Genomic DNA, 24,166 nt, shown 5'->3' on the forward strand with positions numbered 1-24,166 from the left:
AGAATAAATGACTAGCTATGAACTTCTGGTACACTTCATTAAAAGTCTAAGTAATTAGACTGAAACCCACAGAGCTTTTTGGATACATGTTTTCATGGCAGTTGTGACTGCTTGAATACTTGGGAAACAATAGGTAATAAAACTGCACAAATATGATTCCATAAGGAAATTTGATCCACAGTGTAAACCAACACTCTTGGTCGCGTCTGAGAAGTGCCATAGTTGGACAAATCTCTTTTTCATCACATATCTTGTAAGTAGTCAGTATTCACATAAATAAACGCCAAACTGGGTGAGCTATGTGTTCTTTCAACATCTGGTCCCGCTTTAAGAAGTTTCTCTGGTTCAAAAAGTGCACCCAATACAAGAAATGTCAGACAAAAGTGCCTTATAGGAGATGTACTGCAGTAATGCCAAGGTGAGAACCAAACTACAGCAGGTCAATGCAGCATTTGGGCAGTAAGAGGCAGAGAAGAAAGGACCAGAAACCACCAAGCTTCCCATCAGTTCTTTGGATGTTGATGCTCCTTTTCTAGTCTACCAAAGCAGGCACAATGAAAACTTCACAGTGTGCATGGAATAGTGAAGAAGTAACTTGATAAATAAACAAGCAGAAAGAAAACTGGCTAAAATTAAACCTTCATACAATAGGAAGTTAGTGCAGGCTGCTTCTTTGGAAGTGAGCCCTCACGTCGCCTGCCTGCGACGGTGAGTTACACACGTTTATCCTCCGCACTCTAAAAAAAGCACGGGACAACGGAGCGCTCCCGTGCTTTATGCCCGCACCGTGGGCATGACAGCCCAGCCATAAACCGCCGTAAATTCTCTCGGTGTTCCGGAGCTGCCCCGGCGCGGCCAGCCGCCCCTTGCAGCCCCCTCCTCAGTACCACCCGGCGTGGGAGCCCGTCCTGAGGCCCCTGCGACTCTCGCCCTCCTAATTTGTGAGTCTGATGTCCAGCACGCCGTGCATGCATTAGGCAAAGCGAGCCCCCGCGGCCCGCAGGCCGCCCCTCCGCCTAGGTGAATAAATTATGCCGATGAGGGCGGGGATGCGGGGCAGCGCGGGCTGCCTGCCGCCTGCGGGCTTCCCCGCCTGGCGCGGCGCGGCTGCTGGGCGCCGGCAGGCAGGTGGAGCGGGAGCAACAAGTCCTCCGGCGGCGGCAGCGGGGAGGGGAGCGGGAGGCGGAGGGGGGGCGCTTCCCGCCCCGCGCCTGAAAACCTCTCTGACAAGTGGCAAAGCGCTCGCAGAGCACGCTGCTCCCTCCGAAGGGCGGCTGGAAGCCGCGGGGGCACGCCTCGCACCCAGCCCTGCTGCCGGCTTGTGGCTCGCCGCCCCCGCCTCCCGCCGCCGCCTCTGCCGCGGGGTGGGTCGCGACCCGCTGCCGGCGGTGCGCCGTGCGGTGCGGGCTGCGGAGCGCCGCCGCTTCGCCTTCAAAGTGTGTCAGCCGGCTGCGGGCTTTGCTTCTACTTGCCGCGGTTTTTTTTCTTCTTCTTTTAAATAACTGTTTTGCCGTTTCGTTATTTATTTTCCCCCTACTTCGTTGCTGTTATTTTTGTTATCGTTGTTTGTAAACTAATTGCCTCCATGGGGGGCGGGGGAAAGGAAATCAAAGCTGCCGCAGCTGAAGGGTGTGCGAGCACGCTGGGGAAGAGCCGAGGAGCCGCAGGACAGGATGGCAGCGGGAAGCCCGGCCTCGGGAAGCCCGGCTGCGGCGGGGACCGCTGCCCGCGGCGGGCCGGGCCGGTCGGCTCCGCTCTGGCCGCGCTCCTCTCGGCGCTGGCCGCGGCCTCCTGCGTCTACCTGGGGGTGCGGACCAGCGACCTCCAGGCCAGGGTCGCGGCTATCGAAGGCGCCCGAGGGGGCTTCTCTGCCGCCGCCCCGCTCCCGCCGCTGCCCGGCTTTTCCTTGGAGCAGCTGAACGCGATGATGCAGGAGAAAGTGGAGCGACTTCTCGCCCAGGTGTGCGGGACGGGGGTGGCCGCTGCGTGCGGTGTGCGTGTGGGGGGCATGGGGGATGCTCGGGGCGGGGAGCGGCCGAGGCCATGGAAGGGTGCCCGGGGCGAGCTGCTCGGGTGGGAGGGTGAAGCGGGAAAGTGAGCCTGGAACCCCGGGGGGCGGCGGGGCCGGAGGGGGAGCGGGCCGGGGGCGCCCCGGGCTGCTGGAGCGGCGGGCTGGGGATCGGAGGGAGCCCTGCTGAGGCGCTTTGCTCATGGGTGACTTGCGGCCGTCCCTGCGCCTCTGCACCGCGCGTGTGGAGCCGGCGGAAAGAGCGGGGTCACTTGGGCGGCGGTGCGAGAGCCCCCAGGTGTCGGGCTTGGCGTTGTCCCTGTGGGGTGCTGAGGTCACTGAGACACCTTAGGCCGGGTCCAAGCCCAGGAGCCGCCGCTGGTTGCGCAGCCCCTGGCATAGCGGTAAATTCCAGAGTGCGGCCGCGGTCGGGAACGCTGCCTGTGGCGGGCGAGCTCCTTGCCAAGTGCCCGCCCTCATGTTGCTTCTCTCGCCCCCAGAAATCCTACGAGCACTTGGCAAAAATACGAGTAGCGAGAGAAGCGGCTCCAGAGTGCAACTGCCCACCAGGTAACAGACACAGCTCGGGAATCTCCTCTCGGAGGCTTGTAACTCTGGGCTGTTTGGTGTCCCACGTTTTTGAAATACACCTAAATCAGGTCCAGGGGATGCCTCTTCAATCAACAGCTGTTCCTTGGGCGCAAAAGATGTAATTGCAGTGAAACCAGAAAATGACTGGTTGTTGCTGTGGCCCTAGATTGGAATTAATGCTAATGAAAACCACTCATTAGGCTGGATGTTGCCAAACAAGAACGCTTATGAAGACGTTAATGATCCACTCTAACAGCTGAAATATATTCTGTCTTAAATGGGGTAGTACTGAATCAAGGCACTGTGTACTCAACTTGAGAAGTGGAGCAAAAGCCCCTAGCAAAAATATTGAACGATTTATAACATGAATTGAAATAGGTGGAGGGTCTGTTGCAAGTTAGCAGTAATATATACATAAGCCTTTTACAGTGTTGTTTTTCTGTAGTCTTAGTGGAAAGCAGTTTCCCTAGGAAGGAATTGCAGGTTTTTCCTACTGAAGGTTCAAAACTATGTGTGTTTGTGCAGGGATATCACTTGACTTTGGAAATGGGCCCTTCTAATACTGCACAGTTGTTTGTACATTCACACTGCAATATTTCTGTGGTCTTTGTGCTCCTTTGTGGTAGTCTGATAACTGTCAGTGTTGTTTCAGCTTTATAAACTTCTTCTAAACTATATCCAAGTTCATCTAGCATCTTAGAAGTTAAGAAAATAATGCCAGTGTTTCACAAGGGAATGTAGGAGGTCGAGCATCCTCTGTGATGAGGTACACTAGATGCAGCGGATGCTTTGCATGTCCTCTCACTCTGTTTGAAAACCCATCTCCTTTACAGGTGGAATAGCGACTGTCAACAGGACTTAAGCTGATAATGCTTGCCAGCAGGATGTGTGATAGTACTGATTTATAAGGATGGAGCTTTCCTAGTTTAGGATTCAATTTCTGCCAAACTGATCAGTCTGAAGGGAGTGCTGAATCTCAGTGTTAAAGCTGCCTACAGTGGTTGGTACTCTATTTTTGTGATGATACAGCTGAGAACAGATTACTTCCTTGCTGGTATTGGAGTTGCCACAGTTACCATGGGAAGGACAATATATGTGACCAGGACTGTTTTAAAAGAGTGCATAGAATTACTCAACTCCCCATTAGTTTTGGTAAGGAACACTGGTTTCCTGCTGTAGTATATATGTATATATATATATTTCTCTAAGGCTAACATAAGCAAACTGATCTTATTTTTCTGTTGCTTCACTGCAGTGAATTACAAGATGCAAGTTTGTGCGCAGAAAAGAGAGTTACTCATCGTGTTTTCAGTGGTGCATTCTGTGAGCCTGAAATTATGTTTAATTTGATGCTAAGCTCTTTTCCTCTTTCTTCTTCCTTGTTTAAATCCATCTGTTATCATATTTTCACTTACTGTTTTCCTACTAAAGGTCAATATCTACTTTTCATGATTGGTGTTACATGCTGCTTTACTTGTTCACTACCACTAGAGCTCCACATTATACCAATTTTTATCTGACCTTTTTTTCTTAAGTACGTGTTTTCAAATAGATAATGAGCAACAGAATATTTCTCACATGCATTGTAAAAATCCTTGCTACGTGAGAGTCAAAGTGATTTGGGGAACTTATACAAGGGAGCAAGATTTATAAGACCAGGAAAACTTGCATGAATCATTACAAAGTAAAAAAAAAAAAAAGTTGCAGAGAGGAGGGATTAGAAATGTGATATGGAGCTTTTCACCTCTTGGTAGCTGTTTCAATTTGGAAGCAAGTTTTGTAGTGACTGAAAGATGTTGCCATGTGGTAGCCTCATTTTGCAGTTGATGCTCTCATGCTTGTTGCCAGTGGACAGGTGTCTACCTCAAAATGGAATCATCTTGGGAGCCTTGTCTGAGAGAGCAGGGGCTGAGTGGCACCACCACCTGAGGACAGTGCCGTCCTAACTGCAGGCATCAGGCAGAGCAGGAGGGGATAGAGGAAATAAATTGTTGCTTCTTCATTTGGTTCCCTCTGTTAGAACTCCTTTTTGGCTGCACAGGTTGGGCTTTTGTTTTAATCCTTAATGTTGCTGTTACAAACAGTTATGTTCAAAAAGGTATTTGGTTTAATAGGAAAAGTGTCATGGTACATCTGTGGTTTTTCTGTTGCCTGCTATTTGCAAAGCCAAAGGGTACATTGCTTCTTTCTCACATGGTTCCCTTTTGCTTCTGTATTTTGCTCAACTTCTTTGTTTCTTTCTTGTGTTTCTGTAATAATAAAATACATGTCTGTTAGAGATGACTTTGGAAGGCCTTCATGGTACAGAGGTGATTTTTGGAATGTCTCTGTGTTGTTGGAGAAGGTCACCACTGAATGGCCACCAGGACAGTTTCCCTCATCTTTCTCTTCAAAGAGGAATAAAGATTATTTAAAAGTAGGTTACATTGTTCTCTGCCAAAAGAAGAGAAGGAAGCTCAATCTGCAGCCAGGAGGGTGAGAATGTGGCCTCTGGTTCAGGATTAAAGTTATGCAACTGGCATAGATGTGATTAGCTTGAGATTTTCATCCCCTTTTGCCTCTCTATGGTTGGAACCTGCACATTCAAAGTGGGTTTGAATGGCTCAGTTACCTATTGGAAGCCAGATTCACAAGCTCACAGCTTGCAGGGCAGTATACATGTGGCTCCTTTTAATTCAGTGGTAGCCTTCAATTTCATCTAGTGTGAAGAGTGATCACATTTCTCTTTGAAAACTTTATTTTCACTAAATGTGATGTTTCTTGTTCTTTAGTTCTATTTTCTTATGAAAGAAACGAGATGTGGGGTGATGAGAGCTTTGGTTTTAACTCTGTGTGACTAAAACCAGATACCAAAGATTTTGTAAATATTTTAAAAATTACAATAGCAAGCATTCTTTCTCTTCTTAAAGCAGAGTAATAAAGTTTGAAAAGTAAATTTGTGCTGACATTCCTCTTAAATTACCTCAGCTCTAATAAGAGTGCCAGTGTAAATCTTGTGCTTTTAGCTGGTGCTGCAGTCACTGGTGGTAGTTGGCCTTTTGCACATAGGACTGGGAGGCAAATTGAGTGGCTGAAATAATTTTAAGCATAATAAATTAATTTTCATTTGCCAGGTGTATTTTTTATTTTAAGTTGATGTTTTTCTACTTTAAAAGATGAAGAGAAAATGTAGGTGTGTAGATATTTATTTCATACTTCTAAATCTTCCTCTAAGTGGCTGTGGGAGCATAATCAGCTCTTATGAGGAACAGTCCAGCACCATGCTGGGTACTTCTTACTAAGTGCCAAGAATTACACAGTTGTGGGAAGAGTAACACATACAGAAAGCACAGGGATAGTCCTCATTCAACAGAATTTAAAGAATTTTTTTTTTGCAGATTCTTTCAGATTTTCCTCATCCCAATGTCATTCACATGTGAATGTACCTGTAGACTTTAACAGAAATGGACATATGCTTATATGTTTTAATGATCTGATCCTTTATATATTGGAAGTGTCAAGTTCTGACACTTGCAGTTCTGTGCCATGATGTCTCATTGTGTAAGTGGTCCTCAGAGCCTGCTCTGGAGTCACATAAAGTTGACAGGAGTAGGAATCAAATCTGGTAGTACAAGAAGTTCAAGCTTTCTCAGCAGGAAGGCTGGCAGGTGATTATATATGTCCCTTTTGACCAGGGACCAGTTTTAGGAAGCAATTACCTTTTTTTTTTTCCATCTTCTATTTTTAGGTAGACCTTTGTAGTGAATTTATTCCTTAAAAGAACACATTTCTTTAGTTCTGCATTGACAAAGTATAAGCTACATAGGAGATATATTTAACTGTATAGCTATACAACACAGGATGTATGAATGTTCACTATAACGTGCATATAAAGTTACGGGGTCTGTAGGTTTTGAGATTTGTTTTGGGGTTTTTTTTCCTTCCCCAGAACATTAGCTGAACTTCAGTGTTGGATACTTGCCAAAGTTGACTGGAAATTTGCTTTTGTTTTTCTTCAGTTCCACAGGTAATGTTTCTTTGTTCTTTCTCTTGTATATATCAGGAAGCATACAATTTTCTTCCTCTTGTGACTTCAGGGCCTTCATGGACTCTTTCCCTTTCTGTAGCTTCAAACTCTTTCCACAGATGCTCTGGTCATTCTTTCTTAGCCAGTCATTTTGTGCTGTTTTTGTGATCATGCCATCTTGGTTCTCTGTTCCAGTCCTAGAGAGCTTTATGGTTTGGCATTTGAAGTACCTCCAATTTCCCAATGCAATTTGCTGCCATCAGTTTTGTTTCAGTGTAGTTGCATGTGTATAAACCAGTTCATTCAGGATAAAATGCCGTAAGCAAGGGTGGTTTTTTTGAGGGAATATAGAATACCAGTTGGTCTTTTTCTTGGTTATGGTAGTTCCAGTGCAAAAACTGTGTCCTACAGCTACAGTTCTTCAGTGGATGATGAATCTGCTATATATATATTTTGATAGCAGCATGGATAGCAAAAATCAGTGTATTTTCTTAGAGTCCCAGTGCTATTTTTGTTGTCTTAAGCATCTAATCTTTGTTTTGACATGCAATACAAGTACAATTTAGGTGCTCTTTCTTATTTCCACAAGGACTGTTCCCTGGAGCATTTCAATTAGTGAGACTGAAAGAATGGAGGAGAAAGCAATTTTCAGGATTAAAAGAATCACGAAATAGGTATCAGCAGGGTATTACTCTTTTATATTTTTTTTTATTATGCTTACAGTGAAGCAATCCTGGAAAGAAAGACTGAAGAGGTAAAGAAAGAAAAGAGGAGCTGATTTATGTGTTTGAAAATGTAGATATATATAAAAAGTATCCAAAGTGATTTTTTTCCTGTTACTGAAAATTTCAGAGTGTGCTGTCTTAACCTAGCTCCCAGCACTACTTACTTCTGCCATCTCTGTATCATCTATTTGCTGAATGCAGTGCTCAGCTCTAATTTTGTAATTTTTCTGACAGGTCTCTGAGTCTCCCTTTCATACCTTCAGTGGTTTGATATTTTTCATTTCAGTTTCTAGATCAAGATGCTTATTGATGTGCAGCAGCATGCGACCTTCTGGGTAGTCTATCTTCTTTGGATGACTGCTTAAAGATAGTTTCCTCCCCACAAAATAGCTAAATATATATTTTATTGGCTAAGGGGTGACCTTTTAATTCCCTTCCCTCTGGGCAAGGAAGTAGGGTGTGCAGCATGATGAATGAAACACAGTGTGCCTCAGAAGGGAACTGATTGACAGCGGACTGCACCAGATTTCTCTCCTTTGTAATATTATTGATCTCAGGATCTCAGCAGTGCTGTAGCAAAGGTTGGTTTGATTGCAAAAGTGTTATTAACAAAAGGTTTTTCTATGACTTGAGTTGAATAAATTCAGACTTGTAGAGTTATGTCAAACTAGGCACATTAGTGCAGATAAACAAGCCTTCCTTCTAACTGTTCTTACAATGTATGAAGTTAATATTATATATTAATATATATATAATATTAATATATTCTTATATGTGTTATATATAATATATATTAATATATATTATATATAACACATATAAGAATATATAATATATATATTACATATATAATATTAATATATATATATATTCTTATATGTGTTCTTATGCTTCCTTATTTGTGGCACTGGTCCATCTCAAACTGCTGAGGTGTCAAAGCACTTGAAATACTGTGAGTGTTGCAGTGGGAGAAGTGGCTGTTAAGCCCATTTCTGGAATAATGCTTGTATAGTGTATAGCTTTAATAATGTCTGTGGTAATTAGGTTTTGGTTTTTCTTGTTGTCTTTCTTAAATTGGGCAATATATGCATCTGTTTGCTTAAAGGGTCTCTAAAGCTTGTATAACTGAGTTCTGTTTAGCTATACCTACCCCCTGTCCTTTTCCTTAAAGGTTAGTGAGTTCTTGGAAGTGTACTTTCAGAACAGCACTGATAAACCTGCATTCCAGCACTCATCTTCTTTCTCACTCCCATCTAAATTTACTAGCTGCAGCTTACCTGCCTGTTTTGTCTATACTTAGCACAGGAAAAAACCAGCTAAATCTGAAAACAGCATGACTGACAGAAGCTGTTTTTATAGGGCCTTTTAGGTTACCAAATAAAATCATATAACTAATGTGTTCAAGTTAGCCACCTGGTGAAATCATCCATCACACTTTAATGCACACTGACCTTGAGTCATGTTGCTAACTGCAGCCTCTTCAGGGAAGGCTGGTCGACAAAGAGCACCTTTCCCCTTCATCATTTCAGTTGATTTCCTAAGTCAACCACAAAAAAGGAAATCTGTCTGCTTACTTAAACTACAAATAAGAAGTAAGAAGGCATAGAATAACAGGCTGAGAGAAACACTTCTCTCTCAATACAACTAAAGCTGCAGCTAGAAGATACACACACACACACAGCAGTGAACATGATGCTGAAGGCTCGTTGTTTGGAAACTTGTGGACTCTCATGTTTTTACAGGTTAGACTTACAGTAGAACAGGGCCTGCTTAAATTTGTCTGCTTGGGACTTTTAATGAGATTAAGTTAAGCAGAACCAGCTGTTTGTAAGAGCTTAATCAAAATAAATGTCAGGACAAATTTTCAGAACAGAGTGTCCAACTTGAATGTGCAAGTTTTTTTATATCCCTTTCATGTAAATACTGGCTTTTTTTGCCCCTGTAGATTTGAGCAGCTTCAGAAGTGCTGGTCAGGTTGATACTCCAGGAGATCATCTGATGCACGCTATTGGTCTCTGAAGGAGATGTATCTAGGCCATCATTGTCAAGTGTTTCCTTCCAGGTGGTTCACAACTCAAGTGTGTAGTCATTCATGACTCAACAAGTTGTTTGATCTGCCTTAATTTTGTGAACAAGTGCTGCAGCCTCATGTAAACAGTCTCCTTAGCTAAAAATAAGTTCTGCTCTGTAGAGAGGTGAACATAGAGTGCAAGGAATTGCTAGTGCATAGGTGTGCCTTAGCTAAAATAATCTAGTATTGAAGTATTTCCATAGATTACCTAGTTTTTAGCAGGCAGACTACAATTTCCTTGTTTGTGAAGCAAACCGCTTGTTCCATCTGTTGTGCTGATGAAGAAAACCTGATCATTGTGCTCTCCTTAAAACAGCTATCAAAATATGTTAGAAGACAGTCTTGTCTGTGATGTACACTGTAAAGCTTACTGTGTCTGCTCCTCCCCTGCTCTTTTTTTAGTGGGGTTGGAGTTGTACTAAAACTGTTTCTTGTTTATCTGTGCAGATGTATGTTTATAGAAGGAGGCATTTACATGTAGTTGTGAGTTTTGCATGCATGTTTGCATGTAACTGTTTCTTCTTGTGCTGTGAAAGCTTTGAAACAGATGATGATGGTAATGCCTTTTAACTTCTTTGAAGAATTAGGAAGTTACTACACAGCTATCTAAATTTTTTTGCTAGACAAAAATAGATGTTCTTATAATTACCAAAGATCGCAAGACAGCCATTTGTAAGGCAAAGAAACAATAAATGGAATGAAGAAAGAGTGTAATAACAGAGGTGATAAAACTGGGATATTAGTTTTTATTTTAGAATCTTTGAAAATTAGTTCAATTATTTCAGTGACTTCTGCTTAGACATGCTCAACCAAGAAGCAATGCAAATTTTAAGTAATAATATTTTAATCTGCACTGTCTTAAAATTTGTCAGGCAGTTGACAAGTATGAAGCAAGTATAGATTTTGTTTTGTAAGGTCATAGATGAAGTGCATTTAGTTCAGTTTAGGATAGTTAGCCATTAGAATTATTTTAGTTTGGTTACGCATGAATATAATCTTGTAATTAATATATTGGGTAAATATATTAGAAAACTTTGAATGATTTGTGTATTTTTTTAGGTGCTTAGGAATTAAAGTTGGGGTTTTGGGAATATGACTTGCAATTTTTTTTCATAGATGTTTACCTTTGGTGATGTATTTTGGTTGGGATTATAGAGGAGGGTGGATCACAGATTAACAGGTTCTTGGGAGGCTGTAAAGAAGACTGTACATGAAATAATGATGGATTCTTAATGAGTCTCTCTAAGTAGCTTCCCCTCCCCTTCTGCGGCTCTTCTACAAGCTCAGCTGAGGAAGTATTGAGGAGAAGGATGTCAAATGATCTTTCTCTTTGAACCCTGGTCCTCCTTTTAATGCAGTACACAGGACTGTATACCAGTGCATATATTTAGCAGTATGATGGTTTTGGTAGTTTGTCACACTCTGTCCTATCTTGGACACACAACGGGCTGCCTGCTAAGTCACGGTGCCACAGTGTACAGCACAGCTCGCCTCAGCAAGGAAAACCTGCATAAAACCAGGTGGTTGATCCACTGCTTTCTGCTGGCTGAAGTAACAGACTCGTGCCAGGTACAGCTTCAGTCTCTTGGTACCTGGGATGTGCTTCCCTGATCAGCAAAGATTTGTGAGAGCCGAGTGTTTTCCTTGTCTCCTTTTCTTTGTGTTTTTGTTTGTTTTGTTCTTAAACAAGAAGTTCATGAACTTGGCCCTCTCTACCCTTTTAAATAGTTTTAGTGCTCTTAGGAGTAAGGGCTGTAAAGTAAAAGCTGTAAATATAATGGAAGAAAGACTGCAGAAAATAAGACTTAAAACTTTGCTATTCTACTATTTGCAGTTTATGCCGTCTTAAGAATACCCCCCCCATTTATTTTCCTCCCATTGGAGTATTTTTAATATTCCTTCTCTGAATATAAAAGCACAGAAAAAAATCATACAACAAGTATATGTTAAAGATTTAGGTTATGAATTAGGTTTCTTAGATGAGTGTAGTCTCTTGCACACTGTGCTTAAGATTGTGCTGGAAAACTGCTATTTAAAAAATCTTTATAAAATTGGGTGTGGGGAGAAGTGAGGCCTGTGTTTGAGGAACACAGGAGAAATTTTGAAAACAGGAAATTATATTGAAAATTGGAGACCAAAATACCTTATCAGAGGTGTGGCTGCCATTGCAGCGGTGACAGATTTGTGTATCCGAAAGCAGAACAGCGTCCTGTAACTTGAAGGACGCTAACTGAACACTCTAAAAAGATATTTATGGTTAAGGTCATAGTGGGCTACAAAGGTCTTGCTTGTGCTGGTATAGCACTAGTTTTGTTGCTAGGAAATTATGTGGGGTTTCTTATGTATCAGTGCCTCAGCTGGATGATGGTAGGGTCCTCGCAGAGGACTGCAGTGCTGAGAGTCAAAGTGTATGCCTCTTAAGTTGAGGAGGTATTTCCTTCAGCTGGAACCTCCAATAATCTCTTAAGAATATGAGAACCAGCTGCTTGAAGGCACTTCTCCTTTTCCTCCCCACCCTGTGCCCTTAGTCTCTGAGTAAGCTCCTGTTCAGATTCCCTTGATCTTAGAGGAAGCCTTGATACCTGAGCATAGGGGTATGGCCACAAGGGATTAAAAGGATAAACTCCATAGCCTGTGTATTAATATTTTCTTCTCCAGTCACAGAGCTTACATCCAGATGGTGCCCACTGGCATTGCTGTGACAAATACTGTTCAGTGTTGGCTGGAGAGTCTCTGTACTGTCAGCTCTTCTGGTGCTTTTATCAAATGCTCCTTCAGTGTTTTCAGTGCCACTGCTGATCTGCAGGTTACTGCCAATTGAAGGGAGACACGTGCTGAGAGCTATCACTTCAGCTTGACATAGAGGTGATTAATGTACTATTTCTTTAATTCCCTTCACCTTTCAGACAGGAGAGCCTTCTCAGTAAAAATACTTTCTGGGTACTAATTTGGTCCTTGTAGCAGGAAATGTGCTGTGTGCGCACAGACTCAAGTGTAGACCGAAGTGGGGTCATTGTTAAGGTGATCTTTATGGCAGTGGTGAGCTTGAACTCAGGTTTTATTTGTTCTCTGTCCTGGTGGATGCTTGGTAGTTGTTTGTGTCAGCTAATAATAAGCTTCTCAGGAAATGACTTTAGTTGGCAGTGTTAAAAATGGCTGCTCAGGAAATGGCTTTAGTTGGCACTTAAAAATGCAGTGTTATCACAGAAATGGATCATGGCGTGTGCTGTAGCTATCTATGTGTGTTTATGAAGACATTTCTGTTCAGTGAGGATCATCTTGAATATGTTTCCCAAGTGGTTCCTAGGAGTAGGCACACTGAATACTGATGAATCAGAGAGAGTGAAAAATGCAGTGGTATGGCATCAGTTTCAAAGGAACCGGTGCTTGGACAGCCATTGTCAATACTTACTTAGAGTTGGTGTCTTTGTAATGATGACAGCCATGTTTGTAGAAGGCTGGAAAGGTTTCTCTGTGTGAAGATGAAGTGTTTTTCCAATGCAGCAAGGATGTAAGTGCACTGTATTTCTTTAATGTAGGGAGACTAATCTTAAGGGAGATTAATATTTAAGTCTGACCGTTGTAAATTTCACTTTAGGACAGGTCTGTGTAATTCCTTAGTTTGAATTCTATGCTGAGCCATATCCTAATGTGTGGTAGAAAGACTTTTTTTATCACATTCAATTAAGAGGCTGCACATAAGCCATTACAGTGGCCAATTAAAAGAAGTGTGAGCCTTGAAAACTGAACCACCAACAATAACAGAAATAGAGCAAGACTGAAATCCTCACTTTTTTTATCTCTTAAAATTGGTTTGCTGCTACAAGGTGGTATTTTTATGTATTTCAAGCAATTAAAGTCCACCTTAGGATTAAAAGGAGAAATTAATCTGTTTTCAATGTGTAGTGTAAGAACTGAAACATTCTGGAAAAAAGCTCTCACACAACGAGTTTAAAGCAATGCACCTTAGAGGAAATAGTGTGCTTAGTGAATTAGAGCAGGGAAAATGAAGTAGTTGTTCTGTATTATGACTATATTCCTGTACAGGACTGTTAGGGTGGGATAGAAGTCTTCATATTTGAGAGTTCTTGCATCTGTAAAGTATGATGGATGTAAATACATTAACAAAAGTGTGCAAATGACATAGTATTCATAATTTTGAATAAAGTTACTGTCTACAGGAGCAGAGGTTTGGTTCCAATACATTCCTTGCCTCTGCTTTCTGATTTTTGTAACCAGCTGCTCTGCTCCATTTTGATCCATATGACAGGACATAATCTGGAGTCATCAAATGAACATAGTTGTAAAAACAAACTTGTGACTATAGAAACCTTCTGGGGACTTTCTTAGAGAATGTCTACCTGTTCAATTAAAGAGAATCTGCAGGGATGGGTTATTTTGAAATAAAAACAATGTCTGCTCAAATCACCTATATATAGAAGTAACTGCTTCTGCTACCACAATTTCTGATATCCAAACAGCATATTGCTTTTATCTGAAGGTTGGTGAAAAGAGGCTTTTAACTAATACTCTGACAATAATCAGACCTGATACGGACATGTACATTTCTTCAGGCACACTAATAATCCCAAAGATTTTAAGATTTTAACTGTAAGCATTAGTTACTCTGGAATCTGAGAGCAAAGTGTGGCCTCAGTGTTGGTTTTGGTTTTTGGTTTTTTTTTTTTTATTTGTTTGTTTTGTTTGTTTGTGTTTTTGTTTTGTTTTTGTTTTTTAATTTTTTTTTTGCCTTTGGTTTTTTGGGAATGCCTGTTTATGTATGCAGCCATTGCCATCTACTTTAGCTTTGATATATAAAAGCTTTGATATATATATTTTCCATGATACAAATAGTATTTTTTATTCGTTTGCCATTCAGTTTATTGTTTAGTCTTTTCAGTCTCTGAGCAAGAACATTATGTCTGTATCTATTTCTAGGAATACTGAACTAGTTTTGTAATACTGTAAGAATTCTGGCTGCACTTGGAGACAATCTGAATAGTAAAATTTACTAAACTTACTTATCTGCATGGAGAAATTACGTATTCTTGCATCTTAATTCATAGTTCACAGAGCAAGGAGTGTTGTTCTGAAGATTGTTTATTGCTTGAAGTGATTAGATAAAACCACTAAAAATTGTATAGAAGTGTTCAGAATTTCAGTTCTGAGGGATAGGAAAGAAAGACCACTATATACAGCTGGACCTTCATTTTAGTTTCCTTACCAACATGACTGAAGTCTGCATATGCATATGTGTTTCTACTCAAATAGATTTTCATACTTGGGTGAGGGGTGGTTCGAGGCAGTTTGTTCTTTTAACTCAGTGAGCTAGATCTCCCATTCTCCACTTTGCTGATGCTATGCTTGAAAAGTCATTATTTGCTTAACGCAAGTGTTCCCTTTTTTTTAAGCTGAATAATCTAAGTGGCACCAGCATCCCCTTATAAAGCTTACCCTTGAGACTTCTCACTATTCTGTCCTCTGGACACTCAGATAGTCTGATGTCCTGTTGAGGTGCCCCAAGCTGCAGACAGTCCCTGTGGTGAGGCCACAGCAGTGCAGTGTTGAGTGAGGCAGTTGGTAGTGAGGTACCTGGTTTGTTTATAGAGATAATGAAGAAGAATTAAGAACCTGACACAATCAAAAGAGAAGAAATAGTAAAAAAATCACCTAATGTTTTTTCTGTGTAATTTTTCTCTGTAGCATCTGGGAGGGGTTAACTTAGGGTGCATTTTGGTGTTCTAGAGGTCATCTCGGTCTCATCCCAGGTCACTGCTCACTCAGTCTGAGCAGTGGATAACAGCAGGGTATGTTGGAGTGTAATCTGCTGAAAGGGCTCCTCAAAACTGAGCAAATGCAAGTTCTGTCAAGAAGGAATAAAAAGGGACATGTCTGTGGGGTGTCTTGTCCAAATCACATCTAAGATGTGTACTTCTCTAAGATGTCCAGATGTAGTGGCTTAAGGGACAGATCACCTGGGGACTTAAACAGTGGCATGAGGTGGGTAAATGTCCCTTATTTATGGGTTACTCCTAGATGATGCATCTAGTCATGGCATATTGTCAGCTTCTGGGAGGTGGTGAGCAGGCAGAGGGCATAGCCTGGACGTTGCCCTGAGAGGGTGCTGACAGGCTGTGTGGTGCTGACAAGGGATTTGCAGGAAGATGAAGGCTGGTGGGAACTAGCAGTAAGGTGTTCTCTAAGCAAGGCACTGCTTGTAACTCCAATTCTGCATCTCTCTCATGGTCTGGCAGCAGGACTACAGGGGCAGGAGCATGGAAATAGTGCATGTGCTGGTTTCCTCTGTGGTGAGAGCAGTGTTCCCTGAAACCCATAGGAACTATCACACTCTGTGTTACCTCTGTTGAAACATGTTAGGTTGTCAAGACCTATGCTCTGTAGTAGAAGTTAATGTTGAGGTCCTAAAGGCTCACAGATGGACTTGAATAATTTCAAAAGCTGTTAATCACCCCTCCTTGCTTGATCATGTCACTGTGAGTGCTTTCTCTCTTTAATTTCCTGCTTGGTGTAGAGCAGGAAGGACAGCAACAAGGGCTTGAGCTCTGATGCCTCCTATGGATTGCTCTTTAGCTAGAAGCAAAATTTAATTATACTCCCATTTTTTTCTTTCCCAGACATGTAGTTTGTGTTTGTCTTAGTAACCTGGTGCCCAGATATTGACATGAGTAATTTTCCTAAAAATGCTGCGAAGTACAACTAATTACTGATGTACTGACCAGCAGCAGGCAGTTCATGTTAATTTGCATTCATTAAATATGCTTCATCTTCTGTGTTTGTCTTGTAAAATGTGGGACTTGACAGAAACAGAGGGGCAGGTATGATATTATTATGTTGCTATTAATCATGCTTTGACATGAACTGTAATTGTTTAACTTGGGCAGTTATCAATAATAGCACTTGGACAGGGACTAATGCAGCCAAAATTTTTCTGACCCTTTCTGAAAATTCCTGCAGGTTCTAAAGAACCTTTACCTTTCAAGAGAAGACAGCTGTCCCCTCAAATAGGCATGTCCAGCAATATGGTTTAAGGGCCATGAAGGCAGGAAAAGAGAGATTCCTTGGGCACCTGGAAAAGATGGCACAGAGGGATACTCACAGCTCTGTATTGCACTGTGTCCAGACACACTAATCTTTTTGTTAGTTTGTGGTTCGTCAGCTCAGTCTAAACCCTATGAAACTGCTGAGTAAAAAGTAGAACTTTTACTTTTAGAACTTTTACTTTTAGAACTTTTACTTTTAGAACTTTTACTTTTAGAACTTTTACTTTTAGAACTTTTACTTTTAGAACTTTTACTTTTAGAACTTTTACTTTTAGAACTTTTACTTTTAGAACTTTTACTTTTAGAACTTTTACTTTTAGAACTTTTACTTTTAGAACTTTTACTTTTAGAACTTTTACTTTTAGAACTTTTACTTTTAGAACTTTTACTTTTTAGAACTTTTACCTAGAACTCTTTTAGGCTCAAGCAGAACTTTGGTGACAGGGAGCCATTGGTTTGAAGCTTACAAGGAATCTGTCATGACCTGTGAGGAGAGGTTCATGGAGGCCCTTTTATGAATAATGAATTTTCAAAATATTTCCAGCCTTAGCTGTATCGGTCTCCCTTTCTCTCAATGTGTACTACAAAACAGTCACAATTTAGGATTTGGAAAGATGAGGCCAAATTAAAATTTAGTGCTAAGTTTCTTTTTCCTTTTGTCTTGTGTCAGGGGAGCTATAACAAATAGCAGCTACCAACTGTAAAGACCCAGATATTCCACCCAGCAAAGCTACAAGTGCTGTAGCAAAGCTGCAGGTTTTCTCCACCCATTGAGGTCGTGCAGATTGTACCAGAGCAGCAGCAGCGCTTGTGTGCACACTGAGTGGGGTTGCAGGGCTGCTTCATGATGGGAGCATACACTTTCCATAGGCACTAGGAAGAGGGCATTTACGTGTTGCTACTTTACTTTCAGCTGCTTTGCTGAGAGAATGACTGCTCTTTTGTGAAGTGAAATAGGGTTCTTAATGAAACAATAATTTCATGAAGAATGATGTTGTATGAATATATACCTTCTAAATAACTGGCCCCCATTTTCTTTCTGAAACGCAACCAGAAGAAAACTAGAACCAGTAGTCCCAGATTCCAGATCTTTGTGTTTTGGTAAAATACAATTTTAAAAAAATTGTGCTGTCAAATGATTGAACAGAATAAAATGGCATATTTTTTTTCCACAGAGAAAGTTATTTACATACTCTTTGATTAGCACAGAAGGGATATAAATTCATTTTCCTAAACATGCTGCAAAATACAACTACTAATGGACTGACCAGCAGCAGGCAGCTCATATTTATTTGCATTCATTATATATGCTGCATTTTACCTTTCAATTATTTTTCAATTGTGTACAAAATATGACCTTATGACATTGGTCTTTCCAGAGTCTAAAAATGCTTCTTGACTAACTGTAGGGAGAAAGAATTGATTACTTATTCTACTGTCAGTTGAGAGCAGTTTCAAAACAATGAGATGGGAGTCAGTAGTATTTTATGCCAACAGGACATACAAGGTAGTATGAATTTTTTCTTTAGCACAAGTGGAACATCTGTTATGGGGGTCAATGACAATATTTTTTACTAATAACGCATTAATACCACTTCTTACTTTCCCATTTAGTATGTGCATCAGGAGTAAGTGTAAATAAAAATCTTACTGGTTTATTTGGTTTTCAATAGCTGAACACATTTAATAATATTAAAAAAGTCGTCCCAAGGGATTAGCTATATACTTGAAAGTGTTTATAGATAAAATCTCTTTCTAACCTGTATTCATATTTTCTGTATTTTTCATTGATTATTTTTAAAAAACTTGGAATTTGGGTAAGGGTATATGATTGTATATTATGGATAAACTAATTGTTTTTCTTAAAAAAATATCACTGAACAGACTATCAGTGGTAATTTTTTAAACAGAAGAAGAACTAGGAAAATTCTTATCTTTGGAAGTTACAGAACTCATAAAAACTTTGGACCCTGAAAAATCTTAGAACCTTACTTGCCAAGTGAGGTGATTGAAAACCACAGAAAATTTGTCTGTGAGCAAATACCTCTCCTGATATGAAACTTTAAGAAAAGCTTAAACAACCCACAACCAAAAAAGCCCCCTTTTTACTAGAAAGCTTTTCATTAAAAATTTGATAAATGGCTGAGTGAAACAGGAGATTTGCTATAGGCAGAAAAGCATCCCCTAGTGCTGTACAGCATTCCTAGATGCTTGTGGTCTTACAGGATATCAAGGGAGTGGAGGCAGGGGGTGCTCAGAGTTTTATTACTGTTTTCTTCTAGCCTTTTTACAGGAGCTGTTGACCTGCTTACCCAAGTGTGTCCTCTTATGTTGCAAGGAAAAACAGTTCCTTGCAGCTAATTTTGTGAAATTTTATCTTATTTATGGAATCAAAAGTGATTTTTCTCTGGAGGCTTGATCTCTTATTCCTTGATTTGGTAGAAATATTTTAATTTTATTGAATGAGAACTCGATAAAGTTTCAGTACTTCATATGGTGAAGTAATTTACAGGGTTCTTGGAATATACTGTGGTCTTTGAAAAATACTGGCCTTTATTTATTGGTGTCTTTTGCTTTTTGTTGTTGGGCTGATGAATCCAGCGTTAAGGCATTGCAGATTTAGTGGTTGGTGATGGAGTACTACACATACTGAAATACTTAATTTTCAAGGGTTACAAATCTGCTTTGCACAGTGTACAAGTTCAGGGTTGTTACTGGGTTGGATTTACAGTACATTGCACTCACTCTAAACCCTTTCTACTACTACTGCATTTAACAAATAGCTCTGTGCCTTGTTCTTCCTGATAGACCTGTGGTACTGCAGGTTCCATGGCACTACTTGCTTGACTGATCTTAATTTTGAATTAGAAAGTGCGTTTGCTTAAGGCAATGTAGTTAAGATATATGGGAAAAAAGCGACTTTGAGAAAGTGAATTCTCTGTCTTCCATACATGTGTTTTGTTTGCAGGTGAGAGAGGTTTTTTTCCCTCTACTTGGCAGTGCTGCAGCTCATGCTAACAAGTGGAAAACAAAGCTGTATTCACTGTAGTTCCCTTCTCCCTGTCTCCCACCAGGAATCACTTTCAGTAATAACACTTTTGAGGTAGTTCTGATGAACCAGGAGGCGGAACAAGCCATTTGCACTTCTGCTGTTTATTTGGTTTCTAGGGGGATTCTTCTTTGCACGTAGAGATGGCTGTTGAGATGTAAGGATATGTAGACAGTAGAGAAAGCCTTGGTTAATAAAGTGAGACATTTCTAAGTTACTTTCTTGTTTTCCATTAAAATAATGACTGGGCTGCAGTTTCTAAGATGAAGGTGCAAGTTCCCCAAAGAGATGTGTATTGCTGTTGGCTGGATGTGTTAATAGGGTAGGTATTACATATATATGAGGTGTTAGATGCTTAGCTACTTACTTGCCTGTGCAGCCATACAAATATACTGGCACACTCCTGTCCATGCATATATCATATATGCTTATAGCCCTTTTTTTTCCATTTTGGGTTCAAGAATTTAGATTAGCACTTAAATCTCCAGTTGTTGCATGCAAATTTCTGGGGTTTATAGTCAACCCCAAGGTAAGCATAAGTTAAGTGTTCTCCTGTTCTGAGAAATGACAGACAGCATGCATGTATATTAAGACAGGCTATCTGTGTGAAACGGTTCTTTCTCTCAGTGATGTATCATTTGCAGAATTTTGTCCCATTCTGGGAAGCATTTAAATGCAAACATGGCTCCAATGAAGACAGTCCAAGCACAGCTACCCCAGCCATCAGAAGAAAGCTTGTAGGTAGAAAGGGACCTTCTGGAGTGGTTTAGATTAGAATGGATACAAGTGTAGGAGTGAGGGGAGGAGTAAGGTTTAAAACACTTAAAAAGGAACTAAAAAAAAAAAAAAAAAAAAAAGGGAAGCTAAGTGGTGTGCTTATTTCTTGTTCTCTCTGCTGAAGGCAGTTCCACTGTAAGCACTGGAACTGATTGTATTGGATGGATATAGCATCTCTATCACAAGATGTCTTCAAGACTTGTAAAGATCTGTCAGGAGTGGTGTCAGTAACTTTTGCCCTTACTTTATGGTGACAGTCTAGTTGATCTTTGGAAACTACTTCCAGTTTTGCTTCTCAGTTTTTCAGATCTAGAGCACTCTGTAATTTAACTATGGTTTCATTGTTTCTGGTAGATAACATTGCTTCACTGGTTCTTTTTCATAGATGCTGATTTTTAGAACCCCAGGGTTTTTTCACTGCCATCTTTGCACTTGAATTCAGTTTAAAAGATAGGCTGCCTGTTGATGTAATGATATAACAAATATATATTCCCCCCCCCACCCCCTTTCTGAAAGGAGAAAGAAAACTCAAAAGCCAGGGCTAAGCTTGTCTATGAGAGAAAGGTTCCAAGAGGCAAGAGATTGGCAACACTTTCATTTCCAGTCCTCTCTTGTTCCATAGAATGGTAATATTGAAACATTTCAGTCAGATGATCTTATTTCAAGAAATTCATAGCCTTTAAAGTTGAGGGGTAATTTTCTAAATCACCAAGATAAAAATAAACTCTGCTGCTAACTCAGTTTGGGGGAGAGAGAGGAGTGCTTTTCGAGCATATATTTGTTTTAGTAGCATTGAAATTAAAGTTTTATATACCTGCTTGCCAGTGTCGGGTTTCTTTCTATTTGGCCTGTATGTGGGATTTTTTGGGTAAGAATTTTTACTTTGGTTTCAGTGGAGCTATGTGGCTCTTCAGTGATATTTTTACATGCAAGTCGAGCAAGTAAGTACTTGGTTGGTGGACAGTCGAGTTAGAAAAGCAAACATGCCACAGGAGATAGGACAGCAGGTTAATTTTCATCGTGTTTCCTCTACTGTGCTCTTGCTGATGCAATATGCCACAGTAGTGTTTAGAGCAGTTGCATAAAATTTTGGGGATTTTTTTTTTGCTTTTGTTTTTTGTGAGGTGCATGTTGAAATCGTGATCACTGATACAGCAGATGAAGTTCTGCTTCTAAAATAACCCGTGAAGTATATTAATGAGAGTTAGGATGGAAAATACCTCTCTAAACCCTCAGTACTTCTGAAAACATTAGGAAATGTGTTAGGGGAGCACTTGGGTGAGCCATCCTTTTTACATATATATAGAGCCTGGAATGGTTGTGCTTCCTGTATTCCTTTAGTCCTCTTTCCACACAAACCTTCACCTGTTTCCTTCTTCACAAATTATTTTACTTCAGCGGGAAGTTTCCTGCAAGATTTAACAGGCTCTGAGTCTGATGTGTTTTTCCTCATTTCCCCCCATGTCTTCCTTACACCTTTAAAAAGTTGGCATGGCTAGCAAGCTACCAGAGTGGTGGATGAATGCTCCTTAGGTTCAGCAAAACCAAGGGCCTCACAGCAAGGGGAGCCTCTATTTAGTTTGAGTCACAGTTTGATCAAACATGGTGCTTTCAGTGCTTTTTAAGAAAAAAAGCTTGCAGTCAAAAACATGGTACTGTTGGCACCATTTCTGTATATATGAGGTGGCAGCAGTGATTAAACAAACATGACTTTAAAGCGTGGCTGGATTCTGAAAACCTACTTGTAAATTAACGCCTTCACTGACTGTTTGCTCCGTATGTGCACAAAGACATGAAGTATAATAGACAGAAGAGACAAAAACACAATTATTCCTGGTCCTGTCAGCAGTAGAGTAAACTGGCTACTATTTCTCCCTTAGCCTCATCAGAATTGTTGTATGACTTACAAGGCTAATGATTCTTACCCGTGCTAACCCTCATGAACTCGTGTAGCAGAGGGCTCTGCTAATTAAAGGACTGATATGTTTGGACTTACACAAGCTTTGTGACAGCAGTGTGCATGGAAATGAGAATGATCTTCTCTGGTGTTGTGGATTTTCATTTCAAATAGGTTATAGACTATTTTTTTACTTCTTAATAATGTCTGTACATTTACTGCCATATCTTTTAGACAGTAGCACATCTGCAGAAAGACAGAGAGTGGATACAAATATGTTTATGTGTAAATCAGAAACATGAAATGGAAAACATCCCTGTTGGCTGTATACACACAGTAAATTTTGCACAAAACAAACTTGCAACCTCCAATAATTTTATTTTTGGAGCGAGGTAGAGGTGATTTTTTTTGGGGTAGGCACTTACATTTTAGCATCTAAACTAGTATCTAAAATCATGTTTTAAAAAATTTTCACCTGAAATAAGCAGTTTAGAGGTGGTTGCTGACTGCTAAAACTTATTTGTCAATCAGCCAGCACACAGGAGAAATTGTACTTATATTGCTGCTGCAAATTCTAGGGATCAGGATATCCACTACGTGCATATATGAAATACAGCATCAAGACCAGTGTCTTAACCATTGTTTTGTTTCAGACCTGGGAAATATGTTTAGGGATTTCATTAAAAATCTGCAGTTTTAAAGCTAGATGCCAGTGTGTAAACTGGCCTTTCTAGTTTGAGAGACTGGTAAGAATGATAGCAATTCTTGCTGAAGTTTGATTCTTTGCTGTTGCTAATGATTATGCCATTGTTATTTATGCCTGTTTTAAAGATGAAAAGAGATGAAGCTTCGAGGCAGCTTCTGGGACTCCATCCTCAGTGGAGTAAATCCAAGACTGGGGGCGGGTCCATGCAGGACCCTGCTGTTCCTCTCACGAGTTTCTCTCTCAATTGGTTTGCTTTTCAAAGGAGACAACTGTATATATTACACTAATTAATATATTTTAACAAGAGGAACAGTATTCCCACTAGTTCCTCTGAATTAAAGCCCTTCGTGATAACCTTGGACAAAAGAAGTGCTGTAGATGTTTTTATTACAAGTGATTTTGTACAGATTTTGTGTAATTCTCTTTACGTCCCTTTCTCTTAAAAGTGAGATTAACATTTCTGCAAGAGAAGGCCTCCATTTGGCCTCATTAAGTTTGCTTTTTGCCCTTGGTAGCCCTGTGGTGATGGGAAACTTGTCTGTAGTCTTTGGGGGATTTGTTAGTGTGAAGGGGGAAAGAGGAAATGCCTTTGTGATCTAGATTCATTCAAATGGGAGGGTGGCTGTTTCTCTTCTATGAAAGTGCAAAGGCGCATAAAAATTGCTTGAATGTGTCAGTTAGGGGGCTGATTTTTGTAACCAGTGGATTATAGCCTACATTAAGATTTAAGCAATTTAACTTCTTAAACACATTCTATGAAGGCATATCTTAGAGCAGCACTTGTTATTTTATATGGTCTTAGACATGTGAGTCTAAAATAAGAAAATTCTTAATTATGTTTTGAAAAAGTAAGTAATTATTTTCATTAAATTCCTTTGAGAGAGTTTTGTAAGTGTCAGCAGTTTTCATGTGGTTTCAGTGTTGATTTTGTTTTTCTTTTAATATAGAGAGCAGAATGTTGATGATATTTAATGAATTCTAAAGAATTCAGCAGTTGCTTATCACTGAAAAGCGAAACAGCTTCTCACATCATAGCTGTGCACTGCATAGGAAACTTCATATATCATCAGTAAATTTTTGGGTATAGGAGAGCTTGGTGGGTGTCTCTAAACCATCTCCTAATCCCAGTGAGTATAATTGGCACCAAGCTGCTGCTCAGAGAAGTTTTGAAGGTACAGTCCTAACTGCTCGGAAAAGTAGGAATACCTTAGTAGAGAGGTGGTGTATTTCCAAACACAATACTGAATTCTGTTACCATTTCAAATTCAGTTGAGG

General features: G+C 40.4%; 1 protein-coding gene across 1 annotated transcript in view; it reads left to right on the forward strand.

Moving 5' to 3' along the window:
- The first annotated feature begins 1,223 nt into the window (after positions 1 to 1,223).
- The window catches only part of COL25A1 (collagen type XXV alpha 1 chain), a 298,979-nt gene continuing 276,036 nt past the window's right edge, over positions 1,224 to 24,166 (forward strand). Inside the window, exons 1-2 of the mRNA XM_036381685.2 lie at positions 1,224 to 1,960; positions 2,509 to 2,578. Of these exons, the coding sequence (XP_036237578.1) occupies positions 1,586 to 1,960; positions 2,509 to 2,578 (445 nt within the window). The 5' untranslated portion in view covers positions 1,224 to 1,585. The remainder of the gene's footprint in view (positions 1,961 to 2,508; positions 2,579 to 24,166) is intronic.

The sequence above is a fragment of the Molothrus ater genome, chromosome 4, assembly GCF_012460135.2.
Source record: "Molothrus ater isolate BHLD 08-10-18 breed brown headed cowbird chromosome 4, BPBGC_Mater_1.1, whole genome shotgun sequence".
Taxonomy (NCBI): domain Eukaryota; kingdom Metazoa; phylum Chordata; class Aves; order Passeriformes; family Icteridae; genus Molothrus; species Molothrus ater.